General features: G+C 40.5%; 1 protein-coding gene across 1 annotated transcript in view; it reads left to right on the top strand.

The window, feature by feature from the left end:
• The window catches only part of LOC137503029 (THAP domain-containing protein 2-like), a 52303-nt gene extending 35853 nt beyond the window's left edge, over window positions 1–16450 (top strand). The window contains exon 3 of the mRNA XM_068230412.1: window positions 16212–16450. Coding sequence (XP_068086513.1) covers window positions 16212–16277 — 66 coding nt within the window. The 3' untranslated portion in view covers window positions 16278–16450. The remainder of the gene's footprint in view (window positions 1–16211) is intronic.
• The last annotated feature ends 266 nt before the right edge of the window (window positions 16451–16716 follow it).

The following is a 16716-nucleotide window of genomic DNA, read 5'->3' as shown; positions in this document are numbered from 1 at the left end:
GTAACTACGTACGAAGGTCTTAATATAAGGAAAGATCTTCATTGGGCGATCACAATGATTGTAAGGGTACAGATCTCTGCACATGGTTATGAGGGTATTTAGGGGTAGTGGTAAGGATGTAAAGGAGAGGGCATATAAGTCTCTGGTAAGACCCCAACTAGAGTATGGTTTCAGTGTATGGGACCCTCACCAGGATTACTTGATTCAAGACCTGGAAAAAATCCAAAGAAAAGCAGCTCGATTTGTTCTGGGTGATTTCCGACAAGAGAGTAGCGTTAGAAAAATGTTGCAAAGTTTGAGTTGGGAAGACTTGGGAGAAAGGAGACGAGCTGCTCGATTAAATGGTATGTTCCGAGCTGTCAGTGGAGAGATGGCGTGGGAGGACATCAGTAGACGAATAAGTTTGAGTGGTGTCTTTAAAAGTAGGAAAGATCACAATATGAAGAGAAAGTTGGAATTCAAGAGGACAAATTGGTTCGTTTATAGGAAGGGGAGTTAGGGATTGGAATAACATACCAAGGGAAATGTTCAATAAATTTCCAATTTCTTTGCGATCATTTAAGAAAAGGCTAGGAAAATAACAGATAGGGAATCTGCCACCTGGGCGACTGCCCTAAATGCAGATCAGTAATGATTGATTGATTGATTATGTAACCTTTTATTATATTTAATTACATACAGGGAATTTGAACGTAAAAAACATAGGAGTTGAGCCCTTTCAAAACTGAAATGTGTCCGCCCCCGCGGTTCGATTCCCGGCCGGGTCAGAGATTTTTAATTGTAATGATTAATATCCCTGACTTGGGGACTAGGTGTTTGTGACGTCCTTAATCTTCCTTTCTTCACACACGACATTCCACACTACCGCCATTCTAATTACACGCAGGTTCATATAATATGGTGCCAGTAGGGGCAAAAGATCCACATGGGTCGACGCCCCGAACAAATAGCAAACTGAAAACAAAAATGTAATATGATAAGTATGATTTTGGTAGGTGTTACAATTTTATTGAGTGAGAATACACAAAAATTAGTTCAAAATATTCAACAAAATAAATTTATCATTGAATTAACTTCATTGTCACATTTCCAATGTCGATTGTTCAATGGGTTCACTCATAAGACTCTGCGCTGCATGTAGGCCAGGTTAAAATTTCTTCATACAAGCATTTGTGCTATTCTAGGATATAGCTCATAAGTCTCTCCAATCTTCAATCTTTTTGCAAGTTATAGGTACTCTGCTGTCACAAGCGTGACGCAATGGAACTTCAACCACTCGGGATGGGACTGGCAACCTTAAATCAAATGTATACTGTACTAGACCATCAATGTATCTTGAACATATTACCTGTCCAGGCTATTCACAAGACTACCGTATTCAAAATGATTGAACAACGTAGGTTGAAACATGACTCTTTTGTCACGATTTTCTTTTTGTGTTTCATTTGCCACTACAGTTTTTCTGTAAAATTCAGGCCACCATGTAGTAACATCCAAAACATCATCACTCTCTACCATATTCACTAAAAATCTATTATTTTTAGCAGCTGCCACTATAAGTGAGACATATTCTTTAACAGAATATATCCTATCCTCTTTACGAATTGATCTTTTAATCAATCCAAAGTCCCTATCACACGCATTAAACGAGTGCTCTCTGAAAGGGAAGAGATGAGTAATTTTTTGAAACCTTTGAGTTTCAACTAATGCAGCACAAATTCTGACCGTAGCATGGTTCTTATTTTGTCCTATAGGGAGCGTGCGCGCACGAGATTTTTAGTAGCTACCGCCCCTAACGGGAACAGCTGCAGTCGTTTGATGGGGCACTCACGAGACCATTGAGAGTGCAGTTCATTACAACCAGGGCAGTAACCTTTGACTTGTGTTTGTAAAATAAAGAGGTAAAGCGACAATAATGGCTTCGACTGTAGCAGCGACCGCTATAATTTATGTAGGGTTTCAGACAGTGCAACACTCAGATTATTTCCGGGAATCCACGCTAAAGAAAGGTGAAGATTTAAATAGCAGTAACCATGTCTTTGGCTTGAAGAAAAGGTTAGGGCAAGAAATATACGGCAAGTGTCTAAGGGAAACGAGTATTAATCAGTCACCATACAACGTTGAAATTAAGGTATTTACTATATTTTATTCCTATGTCGGGAAATTGTTAATTAATTATTTATTCACAATAACTTGAGTTATAAATTATTGAATCATTGCGCGGGGCCATTGCATACATTGAGTCCTGTAGGAGTTGTAATCATGAATTTAGAGTCGGAGAGTCGGATGCCTTTCCTGAAACACAATTCTTTCAACTGAAAATCGCACTTCAGTGACACTGGGGTTCAAACCACGGTCACTAAATTCAGAGGCTAGCAGCTAAGCTAACATAGGAAAAGCAAGCCAATTTTTCTCAGTTATTCTACTACCTATATTATAAAGGAGGTAGCGAGCGGCTTGCTTCAAGTTCCGGCGACTGTGGTTCAAATACCGACAGATTTTCATTTTATAAATAATGAGTGAGGAAGGACAACCGACCCGCAATTCATGGCGACAACTTCTTCTTGAGTGTACTTCCCCTGCGCAGGCGGGCTAAGCTGTGAATGATGATGAGATGGTTCAAAGATTATAATAAGAATATTTAATTCCTAAACGTGATGCGATAAATAATTCCTCATTATAAGTATTTTTATTTATTTTCACATTGACAGTAACAGGAACATTGTTGACGGTGATTGTGGATGCAAAGCAGGTCAGTCGAAACGCTGCAAGGACATTGCTGCTTTGTGTTCCTTTATTAACTCCGAGAGGGACTCCTCCAAAACAACCATAGTGCACCAACGGAAAAAATTAACCTAAGTGTGCTCGTAAGGATCTATATTCAAAAGGATAGAAGATAGCGGAACTGTTGAAACCATACGTCCACGTTGCTGAACGAACAGAATCAACCACTTTCAATAAAACTTGTTTGTACCAACGTGTAAAAACATATTGAGTGTGCCCACACTGATATGCTTAAAGCCGAATGTGAGAGTGAAAATTACGTGGTGGCAAGTTCCATTCTACAAAAAGTTACAGATGATGCTGTAGAACGTAGCGAAATTGAGGATTTGATCAAGTGTCTGAACGAAGTACAAAATCAGAATACCCATGCAGTCCATAGGTGCTATTTTGTTACAAAAATGTCCGCTGTTAAATTATCAATCAAACCCGTGAATTATCTCGATTTCTTGCCTCAAGATGTGCAACAGTTACAACAGAACAGATGTACAAAATTGCATTTGACACAAGGTTTCAATATCGCTGTGCTGCATGGTTCAAACAAAGAAAATTACGCTTATCTGCCAGCCACCAAGCTGATCAGATTAAGACACTGAGAAGTGGTGATTATGATCAGCTTGCAAGGTCATTTCTAATTTCCACATCCCTTAACACACCTGCGATGAGGTACGGTAGGAACACTGAACAACTTGCGGTGGCTGAGTACTGCAAACTCAAGGACTAAAACAGGTGGGAGTGTGCATCGAAGTAGAGCACCCATTGCTGTGTTCGAGTCCAGACGGGATAGTATTTCATCCCAATGGCTTTTCTCTCCTGGAAATTAAGTGTCATTTTTCGTGTTAAGGAAAGCCTATTATTCAAGAGAAACGGAGCAATGTACCGTATTTATATGTGACACAACAAGGTGAAATTAATATTAGAGATAGTCACGTCTACTACACCCAAGTGCAGATAGATATCCATGTATGTTTTGAACATCAACTTATGTGAACTGTTTGTATATTTTCCTAAAGGAAGTATCACTGTGAAAATTTGAAGGCATGAGCAATTCCTGTGTGCTGCCATTCCCTTACTGGAAAGGTTTTATTTTCAGTATTATCTGCCATTAATTCGAAATATGCCGTTACGGGTACCGGTAGTCTCACATTGAGGGGCACCTATATGCACTTTTATCTTTTTATTTTGCTCAGTGACGTACTTCAAAGTTTTCAATGCAGAGAACTAGCAGTAAAATGAAATGGCGTATGGCTTTTAGTGCCGGGAGTGTCCGAGGACAAGTTCGGCTCGCCAGATGCAGGTCTTTCGATTTGACTTCCGTAGGCGACCTGCGCGTTGTGATGAGGATGAAATGATGATGAAGACGACACATACACCCAACCCCCGTGCCAGCGAAATTAACCAATTAAGGTTAAAATTGCCGACCCTGCCGGGAATCGAACCCGGGACCCCTGTGATCAAAGGCCAGCACGCTAACCATTTAGCCATGGAGCCGGACAACTAACAGTAACATACATTGTATTCGGTCCCAAACGCTATTAGGGGTTGAGGAGACATTGCTTTCTCTTCTTTTTTTGGCCAACGCTGAGAGGCTTACCATGCTGTAAAACCCACCTTATGTCTCATAATAAAACAGGGTGAACACAACGAGGCTAGTTCATTTTAATTTGAAGGAGAAATCCCCTTCAATAAATGTTAATGTCAATTCCTTGCTGGGAGATGAGTGAAAGTTCTGTTTAGTTTTACTTTTACATTTACTCGTTCGACTCTACATTCTTTCAGTTAACACCGTCATGAACTAACTCGAGCGCTGGCTTGCAGCTTACCCCATCAAACGTTATCTGAGGTAGTCGCAAGAGCGCACCACTCGCCATTCGCACGGTCCCTATACATCCGCCCGCTATTTGCTTTACGTCGCACTGATACAGATAGGTCTTATGGCGACGATGGGACGGAAAAGGCCTAGGAGTTGGAAGGAAGCGGCCGTGGCCTTAATTATGGTACAGCCCCGGCATTTGCCTGGTGTGAAAATGAGAAACCACGGAAAACCATCTTCAAGGCTGCCGACAGTGGGGTTCGAACCCACGATCTCCCGAATACTGGATACTGGCCGCAATTAAGCGACTGCAGCTATCGAGCTCGGTGCCCTATTTTTGTTTCCATCACCTCTCATATCAACTGGACTGTTACCATGCATGAGTAATAATCTTAGTCTCCTAACCTGCTTGTCGGTGACACCATACTGACTTAGGAAAGCTTTCTTACAAATCTCAGTCCTTGAGTTGCCTCGAATCTGTACAAAATATTTAAACGAATACACCTGTGGCTTGGACCTGCTGGATCCTGTCTCTTCTTTACGACGAAGTCTCATAACTTTCGAGCCTTCAATGTGAGTTCGTAAAAATACATTCTGTTCATTCTTGCTTTATAGCTTGTTCATAGTGTTAAGCAGCTCCCATTTCTTAGAGTCCGTCAGCTTCGTGAAACGCTGATTTCTGCATCTGAAAAATACATGAACAAATAGGTTGGAATGATAATCAAATTAATACAAATTTAATTTCAGCACAATCTTTCCAGCATAGTTTGCGTGCTCAGTGCCTTCAATTTTACTTCTCTTAATAATCTCACTCTTGCATTTATCACGATTTCGAACACCTTTCTTTCGTTTTATGCCTTCAGGAAAACACCCTTCTGTAATGGGCTCCATGTTGTAATGTTTGGCTGTTATCACTGCCTTCCTGTTACTAATATTACTGTCAGACCACAGCCTTTCAACGGAGCAAAGCTTCGGATCGAGTCGGCTGTGGTCAAAGTTCTTGAATGCTACCACTAGATGTCAGGTGGGTTCAGTTTAGAACATAGGATTGAGACGGCGATGCTTTAGAAACGTCTCCACTCCAGGAATTGAGCTCCTTTCATAGTGAATAGATGTGTCTACCATGTAAGGATATATATAGGTCAAGAACTCATTTTTGGAAAAAAGTGGAATTGAGCCCTTTCTTAAATGACCGATTCATTTGTGTCATACTTCATCAGTGAACTGCAGCACAAAAATCACATTGCTATCAAATTATTGAGAATTAAATATTCTTTCTTTCATGTTTTACAGTACAGAAGAAAGACGCAATAATGTCTGATATTTCTGTCATTGAAAATCATTATTTATTTTTCAAATTGGTGGTCGTGAATGTTGTTTTACGAGGAAGTACAACTAGGCAACCATCCTCTTTATTTTTCAAAAATTATTTTCAAAGTTTAATATTTTTTCGGCTTTACCAATAATAAAACATCCAAAGCATATTCATTTCTGAAATACTCGTTGTTTCCTATATTAGTGTGATTTATTTTATTTTAATATGTGTTAAACTGTTTACGTGTTGATTTTTGTAATTTGGTTGCAAAATCACAAAAATTAGTTTGAGCTGTTTCCAGCAAACCGCTGCATTTTGGCTGAGTGCAAGAGGGTTGATCATGAAAAAGTAGGAGATTTTTTATTTTAAGAAATACTAATCGTGTCTCTAAAATCTTAAGGTAAAACACATAATAGTCTAGTTTTTCCTTAGAATGATACCAAACGGAGATTTTTTTTAAAAAAAAAAGTTAATTGCCCCAGATTTGGCGCTTATTGTTAGTATAATAATAATCGAGAAACAGAAAATCTTAAGCCTTTAGTGCGGAATCTGCAATTCTTAGTCATAATGAGAGTGTTCCTACAGACAGTCGATCGTTTGATGAAAATGTTCGCCACAATTCGAGGTTCAGTTTTTTTTCTCTTGATTATGAACGTGTAAGATTGCGTTGTCATTCAATTTTTCTTGCGTCATGGGAGGTACTGCGCGGATAAATTTTTAATTTTCTCAGGGACATTCCGATGTACATGTAAAAAGCGGATGATTAAAGCGACCTTTAGCAACTTAACTACCTCTAAAATCAATTAACCTTGATGAAGTTTTGGATGTATCAGATCTAATTAATAAAATAAAATATCTTGTGATTGAGAATAAAGTAAATAAAGTGCACCATTCTCGGTATATATCAGGCGTTACGAAAACGTGGCAAACCGCTTACCGTGCTGTTGTCATTAACCTGTTGTGAAAAACCTGTTTTCTAGTCAGTGTCCGGGTCAGGGATGGAATGAATGAAGCTCCATCTTGCGGCGAGGATAGGAATTGTGCCGGCTGCCGAGGCCTGTCGCACTCCTCTTGGGCAATATTAATGTCTGACAGATTAAATGAAATGATAGTGGAGAGTGTTGCTGGAATGAAGGATGACAGGGAAAACCGGAGAAAAACCTGTCCCACCTCCGCTTTGTCCAGCACAAATCTCACATGGAGTGGCCGAGATTTGAACCACTGAACCCAGCGGTGAGAGGCCGCCGCCTGAACCACGGAGGCTTGTCATTAACCTGTTGTACCAATGCTAATCCCGGATTTCGAAACCGCTGTTTCTTGACGCTCGTTTTTCTAGCTATTATTATTATTATTATTATTATTATTATTATTATTATTATTATTATTATTATTATCTGCTTTACGTCGCACCGACACAGATATGTCTTATCGCGACGATGGAATAGGAAAGGCCTAGGAAGTGGAAGGAAGCGGCCGTGGCCTTAATTAAGGCACTGCCCCGGCATTTGCTTGGTGTGAAAATGGGAAACTACGGAAAACCATCTTCAGGGCTACCGACAGTGGGGCTCGAACCCACTATCTCTCGATTACTGGATACTGGCCGCACTTAAACGACTGCAGCTATCGAGCTCGGTCTAGCTATTATTACCCTCGGAAATAATTGAAAGTAATATTCAGAAGGCAGTGATATTTTCAACAGTCATGTGTCTCTAATTTATCCAGTTTTAAGTTGTTTACGTTTTGTATGAATTGTAACAAGGTCGCTACAGTCTCTTTCTCTCTGTTCATCATCCTCAAGATATTGTAGATATACAATATGTGGTGCCACATCCATTTTAACGATAACGTCACGGCACTTCGAATGCACGCAATGTGAGGTTATATCGCTTGCTCCTGCCTGCTGTCATTTCTTGATGGATACAGTACTTTTGCATCCATCTCTTGGCACAGGCCAGAGTAAAGTGTAGCTTCCACCGAAGTCCCAGTCAACATCCATGGCTGTGACAATATGGAAGTTGCTGGGGTATGGATAGTGCTGAGTAATGACATTCAAGCATGACTACTGCATCTGACTGTTATGAAAGGTGCTGCTCATAGGGTCAGTCGTGCTGCAATAGTACTTTCTGACCCAGTGAGGAAAGCAATGGCAAACTACCTCACTCCTCATCTTGCCTAGTACGCCTCATTTTGGTGCTGCCATTGGTTTTTAGAGGTTTCCTTATAACCGCATAACCTTTGGTGGTGCTATTTGAGGATCCAACCAGCCTCTGGGCTGATGACCTAACAGACAGACATCGCTTGCTCACGACCTGTTAACTTTTAACCGCGGTAAAACGTCACGTATTTTAAAACCGGGCGTAATGCAATAGAAATTCGACTTATCATGGTAAGCTTCCCGTTTTACCAGGGTGAAGTCGTAACCGAGGTTAACGCATACGGGCATTTTCAAATACCACCTAACTGAGCCAGGATCGAGCCTGCCAACTTGGGCTCAAAAAGCCAGCGCATTAACCGTCTGAGACACTCAGCTCGGCAAATGACATTGGCAGAAGAATAAACTGAATGGAGCTTTTAAAAGTAGGAAAGAGCATATTATGAATATAAAATTGAAATTCAAGAGGACAAATTGGGGTAAATATTCATTTATAGGACGAGGAGTGAGGGGTTGGAATAATTGATCAAATGTTCAATAAATTTCCGCCGGTCCCATGGTGTAGGGGTAGCGTAACTGTCTCTTACCCGGAGGCCCCGGGTTCGACTCCCGGCCAGGTTAGGAGTTTTTGCCTGGACCTGAGGGCTGGTTCGAGGTCCACTCAGCCCATGTGATTAGAATTGAGGAGCTATCTGACAGTGAGATAGCGGGCCCGGTCTAGACAGCCAAGAATTTTTTTTTTTTTTTGCTAGTTGCTTTACGTCGCACCGACACAGATAGGTCTTATGGCGACGATGGGACAGGAAAGGGCTAGGAGTGGGAAGGAAGCGGCCGTGGCCTTAATTAAGGTACAGCCCCAGCATTTGCCTGGTGTGAAAATGGGAAACCACGGAAAACCATTTTCAGGGCTGCCGACAGTGGGATTCGAGCCTACTATCTCCCGAATACTGGATACTGGCCGCACTTTAGCGACTGCAGCTATCGAGCTCGGTACAGCCAAGAATAACGGCCGAGAGGATTCATCGTGCTGACCACACGACACCTCGTAATCTGCAGGCCTTCGGGCTGAGCAGCGGTCGCTTGGTAGGCCAAGGCCCTTCAAGGGCTGTAGTGTCATGGGGTTTGGTTTGGTTTTCAATAAATTTCCAAGTTCTTTGAAGACATTTAAGAAAGGGCTTGGAAAGCAACTGATACGGAATCTGCCACCTGGGTGACAACCCTAAATGCAGATGATTGATTGATTGATTGATTGATTGATTGATTGATTGATTGATCGATTGAAAATCTGCTCATTATGCCTAAACTCAGCATTCTACGTCGTTAATTAACAACTGTCAGCAGATGAAAAGAGACTCAACTGGATACAGAAGATTGGGAAGGTGGAGGAGCTTAATGTTATTATTATCATTATTATTTAATCCGTTTACCCTCCAGGGTTGGTCCCCCCCCACTGGACTCAGCGATGGATCCCACCTCTACCGTCTCAAGGGCAGTGTCCTGGAGCATGAAACATTTGGTCGGGGATACCACTGGAGAAGAGGACCTGCGATGCTGAACAAGTCCCTTATGGGGGTGGGAAGAGATAGGTAAAGAAGAGGGAAGGAAGCGGCTGTGGCCTTAAGTTAGATACCATCTCGGCATTCGTCTGGAGAAGAAGTGGGAAACCACGGAAAACCACTCAGTTGACTTCTCGAGGCTGAGTAGACCCCGTTCCAGTCTTCGTACCACTTTTTAAATTTCGTGACAGTGCCGGGAATCGATCGCGGGCCTCCGAGGGTGCAGGTAATCACACTAACCACTACACCTCTTCGGCGGATCACTTGGTAAAATATCCGTCATTAATTGCAGATAACCGAGCAAGCTGGCCGTGCGGTTAGAGTCTCGCAGATGTGAGCTTGCATCCGGGAGGTAGTGGGTTCAAACCCCACTGTCGGCAGCCTTGAAGATGGTTTTCTGTGGTTTCCCATTTTCACACTAGGCAAATGCTGGTGCTGTAACTTAATTTAGGCCACGGCCGTTTCCTTTCCATTCCTAGGCCTTTCCTGTCCCATCGTCGCCATAAGATCTTTCTGTGTCGGTGCGACGTGAAGCAAATAGCAAACGAGAAAAATTAAGATAGATTACGCGACGAAGACTATGCTCGGTACAAGGAAATGGAAGTTATATTTCAATTACGGTAATAAATATTGAGGGTTAGAAGCTGAAGTACCACTTCACCAGTTACTTTTGTCCGACTCGTTGGCTGAATTGTCAGCGTACTGGCCTTCGGTTCAGAGGGTCCCGGGTTCGATTCCCGGCCGGGTCGGGGATTTTAACCTTCATTGGTTAATTCCATTGGCCCGGGGGCTGGGTGTTTGTGCTGTCCCCAACATCCCTGCAACTCACACACCACACATAACACTATCCTCCACCACAATAACACGCAGTTACCTACACATGGCAGATGCCGCCCACCCTCATCGGAGGGTCTGCCTTACAAGGGCTGCACTAGGCTAGAAATAGCCACACGAAATTATACCAGTTACTTTTACGACTTTATATTGGTTTTAATAGAAACTTATTTTTCTGTATTTTTGTACGGTGCGAGACTCGGGCTGTTCCGGCAGCGAGCTGCATGTGATTTTGGTCACTGAGACCGGAGAAGTGTAGTAGTTTTCCTTTCACACAGCTCAACCTCCGGGGGCAGAGCTTAGGTCGATGGTTGCTATGACAACTGTGACGTCACCCGCTGCAGAGAGGCGTGCGTTGGAAGTAATGGGAGGGGAGATATGTTTTGTCTTCCAGTGTAGAATACGCTTCCTTTTTCAGTGCTGTGCTGTTTGAAATATGAATCCTGTTAATGATATAGTGTGTGTTTTATTAGAAACACCATTTTCACGTTGGAAAGATGAAGATAAAGAGGACGTTTTAAACTGTGGGCGTCCTACTGAATCTCTGCAACTACATGGTACGAAAGAAGTGAAACATTCAGGTAAATGCTACAAACTTAGTTTCAAAGAGTCGTGGTTTAAGGAATTCCCGTGGTTGTGCTCTTCTCCAACTCTGCAGAAATTATTTTGTTGGCCATGCTTGCTTTTTAGCAATAAAAGCAACGTTTGGAATAGAGAAGGATTTGCTGCTCTGTTGAATATAACACGATCGTTACACAAACACTCAGATTCGGCTGAGCATTTAAAGTGCCAGCTAAAGTTGAAAACTTTAGAAAGAAATCGAAACACTATTTCTGACGCCTTGAAGGAAAATGCTAGACTGTATACTGTGCAGTTCAATGAAAATGTACGTTTGAACAGACTTTTCCTACAGTTAGTGATTGATGCAGTACTCTATTTAAGTACGCAAGAAATACCATTTCGCGGTCACGATGAAACAAACGACTCAGTAAATCGCGGGAATTTTAAGGAACTCTTGACATTGCTAATATCAAGGAGTCCCGTAGAAATACAAAACCAGTATTCTAAAATAAAAAGTGTGTTCAGTGGTAAATCAAAAAGTATACAAAATGAAGTAATTGAGTGTATTTCAGACTTTATCAGTGATTTTGTAAAAACTGAGCTGGAAGCTGCTAGTTTTTTTTCGGTCCAGGTAGATGATATGACAGATATCACTCAGGTTTGTCAGTGTACTGTAATCGTGAGGTTCGTTAATGCTGATGGTGCTGTAGTGGAGCGTTTCTTAGGTTTCTGTGATGTAAGTGCCGACAGATCATCAGAAACTTTGTTTGCTTTATTGGACAAACTCTTGGGACCATTTGGCTACGAACACAAATTAGTAGGACAGTGTTATGATGGTGCAAGCGTGATGTCTGGACTTCAGAAAAAAATTAAGGAGAAAGCTCCTCTTTCAGTATTTGTTCACTCTTTAGCACAGAGCCTAAATCTAATCTTACAACAGAGTTGCAAAAAAATACAGAAGTGTCGTATATTTTTTTCATCTGTTACTGGAATTTCTACATTTTTCCATCACTCATTGAATATAATTATTTCTGCATCGGGACCACGCATTCCAACTGTCCGCTGGAGCTCCAACTCCAAATTATTGGGTGTAATTTTAGACGACTGGGAAAAGTTGAAAGAGGTTTTCGAAACCATAGTTTGCTGTGAAGAGTTCGATGATAATTCTACTCAACTTGCCAGAGGTTTTCTTCACGACATGAACAGTTTCGAATTCACATTTCTGGCTGTAGTGTTTCATGACATATTTCGTCTGACAGATATCCTGTTTGATGTTTTACAAAAGAGGTCATTGGATGTTACCCACTGTATATCAGAAATAAGGTCTACTTGTGACATGCTAAGAAACAAGAGAAACGAACAGTATTTTTCAATTATCTTTGAAAAGGCCAGCAAGATTACGGATACTCGCCTCACACGAGAGTACAGTTCCCTTCCTCAGGATGAATGTGCTCAGATTTGTAGAACCTTACATTATGAAATTTTGGACCACATTTTGATGGAAATGGATGAGAGATTTCGCGATTATGAAAAAATTCAATTTGTTTGCCTTGTTGATACCACAAAATTTGGAGAATACCATACATGCTTTCCTTCTCTTGCACTTGAAAATCTGCAGAATTTCTTCGGATCTGTATTCCCCAAGACACATCGCTTAAGAAACGAACTGTCTATTTTATATGCCGATGAGAAGTACAGACAGATTTCCACCGAAAAGATGTTAGAATTGCTTCATGGGGTTAAGGACATTTTTACGGAGGCTTATAAATTGTTCTCCCTTACTCTGTCTGTCTCCTCCACTACAGCATCTGTGGAAAGAAGCTCTTCTTGTCTGAAACGTATAAAAACATACCTCAGGAATGCAGTATCAGAAGAGAGACTTTCACCTTTAGGGAATATTGCAATTCAGAAAGAACTCCTACTCCAGTTGATGAAGAAACAGCCATTCTATGAAGACATCACCGACAAGTTTGCAGCCTTAAAGGACCGAAAGATCGATTTGGTGTACAAGAAATGGGTGAGTTCAATTATTAAAATATGCATCTATTGTTGTTTTTTCCTACTTCACCTAACCTCACAGCCACGAACCACCACTGAATAAACTCAAAGAATTCGCACTTTTCACGCAAATAAAATAAATAAAGAAGTAGTACCAACTTTTAAACCAGGCCGTGGAGGAGTAATACTGTTTGTAGTGGTTTTTTTTTTTTTTTTTTTTTTTTGCTTTACTTCGCACCGACACAGATAGGTCTTATGGCGACGATGGGATAGGTAAGGCCTAGAAGTTGGAAGGAAGCGGCAGTGGCCTTAATTAAGGTACAGCCCCAGCATTTGCTTGGTGCGAAAATGGGAGTGTCATGATTGATGCGGGTTTTTTTAAAGTATGAAAGCTAAGTGGACCGAGGATATGTTATTCATAATTTAAAAGTAACAGGTGGTGGTGGTGATTATTGTTTTAAGAGGAAGTACAACTAGGCAACCATCCTCTATATAACACTAGAGAGAAAGGATGGAAGGGGTCCGACACTTCAAAAATGAAGGTATCGGCCAAAGGAAGACAAGGGCCACGAAGGGCATGAAAATGAAAGCCTCCCTAGGCCTCCATACGTAATACCGCCGGGGTCTGAAAAGAACAAGAGTTGACCAAGGAAGGTCGGATAGGAAAGATGAAAGTGAGGAGCCTGGCACAAGTAAGTGGAAACAATGTCAGGACTCAGCTGAGGGCCCCGCGGTCGCCAACCCACGCTTCAAAGTTCGGAGCTCCTGAGTCCCCTTTTAGTCGCCTCTTGCGACAGGCAGGGGATACCGTGGGTGTTATTCTACCGCCCCCACCCACAGGGGGTTTAAAAGTAACAGGCATGACAGTAGCAAAAATTATCGCTGGTACAAACTGGTGGGAATAGTGGCAGGAGGGTACTTGTAATGAGCGGTTAAAGGCTAAGTTAGGACCGACCTCTATTGATGTTATACGCGTTAACCACCTTCAGTGGTGGGGTCATGTGAGGCGAATGGAGAAAGATAGCTTACCTAGAAGAAAAATAGGCTCGGTGATGAAGGGTAAAATGAGTAGAGGGAGACCAAGACGACGATGGTTAGACTCAGTTTCTAATGATTTAAAGATGAGAGGTGTAGAACTAAACGAGGGCAAAGAGCTAGTTGGAAATGGATGATTGTGGCGGCAATTAGTAAATTCACACAGGCTTGCAGATTGTGCACTGAAAGGCATAACAGTTTATAATGATGTATGATTGTATGTAAGGGGTCTATGCATTTGCTTGGTGTGAAAATAGGAGTGTCATGATTGATACGGGTTTTTTAAAGTATGAAGGCTGAGTGGACCGAGGATATGTTATTCATAATTTAAAAGTAACAGGTGGTGGTGGTGATTAATGTTTGTTTTTTATTGTTTTTATTTGCTTTACGGCGCACCGACACAGATAGGTCTTATGGCGACGATAAGGAGGAAGATGGAGTTACTAAGACCCAATTCCACTCTCGAAACAATGAAACTGAGTGGTTCAGCTCCTTTTAAGTGCAATTTAATAAATACATTTATATATATGCCCTCTCCTTTTGTATTAAATTTCGTGATAACATAGGTATTTATAAATTAAATTTTAGGCGCCTTCCCCTAAACTACCATTCGTGCAGAGTGAATAAAGTTATTTTAGCCTAGACTGTAGTGCTTTATTCGCCGACTTAACACACCGATTTTCACTAAATCCTGTTCAATCATTTTGCCGTAGCTCGGCATTGAGATGGACTTGGCAACAACAACCGAAATTTTTTAATCTCTCTGTTATCATAGCCGGTACGGTAAAAATATATAAGACATAAATGATCGGAATTTTAATTTTATATAACTTTAGTTTTGTAGAATTTATCGATAAAACCACTAATAATATAGATTTTTGAGAACTGACTTTTAGGCCTTCCCCTAAACTACCATGAATAAACTACTGTGAATGAAATTATTTACAGCAGAGCCGATACAGACAGAAATGACGGAAAATTAAAAAAGTGTATTTCCTTGTCACTGTGAACACGACTGATACAGAAATACCATTTCTTTTTTAAAATTCTCAGCAATGTACAGACAAAAGTTTTATTTTATATATCAGTCATGAGTTGTTAAAAGGGCTTAAGTCTAGTTTTTAGCGATTTTGAGTTACTGGTATCAATACAGGGTCTGCAGACCCCACTACGCAATGTTTAATTAAAACAACTTTAGTCCTGGAATCCTGCAGCATAATATTGAAGATGCTTTTCTGAGCATTTAAACCTTTCATTCCTGAATTATTTTTCTTAACAAAAAAATATTTCACTGTTCTTACTGTGTTATTTGGCTTTCAAATAAGATATTATGACCATTTTTAAAGAAATTCCCATTTTAATTATTGAAGTAATTATTATAGCCATATGGCAACTTTGGGGCATGGTGTCAAAATAATAGGAACTCACTAAATTTCATATTCCTATTGCACAATTGGTATATCACAATAAACACATCAATTAATATAGTAAAACGGTGAAAAAGTTAAAATTAAAATTATAGTTGAATACATCACAATAAACACATCAACTGATATAGTAAAACAGTGAAAAAATTACAATTACAATTACAGTTGAATACTAAATATGATGTGGGCCTAGTTCTTTTGAATTTTAACGAACAATTGTGAAATGGCAAGAAGCAGTCATTATTCCCATTCAAGCATAAGCCAACCTTGCACTTCTTACACATCACCCTGGTTAAACCCACTTTACAGTTCTTACACTTCTGTTTCTATTTTTATTTTATTTTTTAAAAATATAAACTGGCATGGCTACTTTTGGCCTTCTTTTCACAGTAGGCTGCAACTCTGAGCTCGGTCGACCTCTTTTCCTCATATGTGACTTCCCTGCAGTTGTGAGTGAATTCGCAATCACAGTCTGAAATTTCAACAATGCAAGGAGAATCAAAATCGACTTTTCTCCACTTTCGATAAACTTTAATTTTGTCAATTGATGTTGATGCTGTATCTCTGGATGTTTGCTGTAGTTGTGCAGGTGAACCGTTGGTACCAGAAATGTCTATTACAGCAGAATTATCTACTGCAGGAAGATTGGGCCTATGAGTCAGTGCAGTCATATCTACTGAATTTGGTGGTTCATCAGTTGTAACGCTCCTGCGAACAATATTCTGTTCTACTGTTTCAGGGTCATCGTCATCAATATCAACATCTGATAAATCCCCGTGAGGAATTACTGCCTCATTCAGGATAAAGTTCAAATCTTCATGCGACAGTGGGAGGTTGGGGTTCTACCAAGAAAACATATCTTATTAGGTTATGTGACTACGTCCAAAAATAACTCGTAACCTTAGTTTTAATATGATTGACCTGTATGTACTAATAAAGAAATAATAATACAGTACAGTACGCAGTACATTCATCAAGAAACTTGAATCATATGAGATAAGGGTATGAATATCTAGAAGTAAACAAATGTGTACTATCTAACCTCCAATGACTGTTTGCCATATGGCAATAATTATTTTAGGAACCAATTACAGTAAAATACATTAGGGATATGACTTCATTCATAGTAAAAATATAATTTAGAGTCTTTTACTGACATGTATCAAATATTATTTAATGACTCATGCTTCAAATAAACTTTTCACTCACAGTTCAAAACGAAGCCCGCCATTCACATTCCAGGT

Source organism: Anabrus simplex, chromosome 14 (assembly GCF_040414725.1).
Source record: "Anabrus simplex isolate iqAnaSimp1 chromosome 14, ASM4041472v1, whole genome shotgun sequence".
Lineage (NCBI taxonomy): Eukaryota > Metazoa > Arthropoda > Insecta > Orthoptera > Tettigoniidae > Anabrus > Anabrus simplex.
The sequence above is the reverse complement of the archived record's forward strand: the minus strand, read 5'-3'. Positions and strand labels throughout refer to the sequence as shown.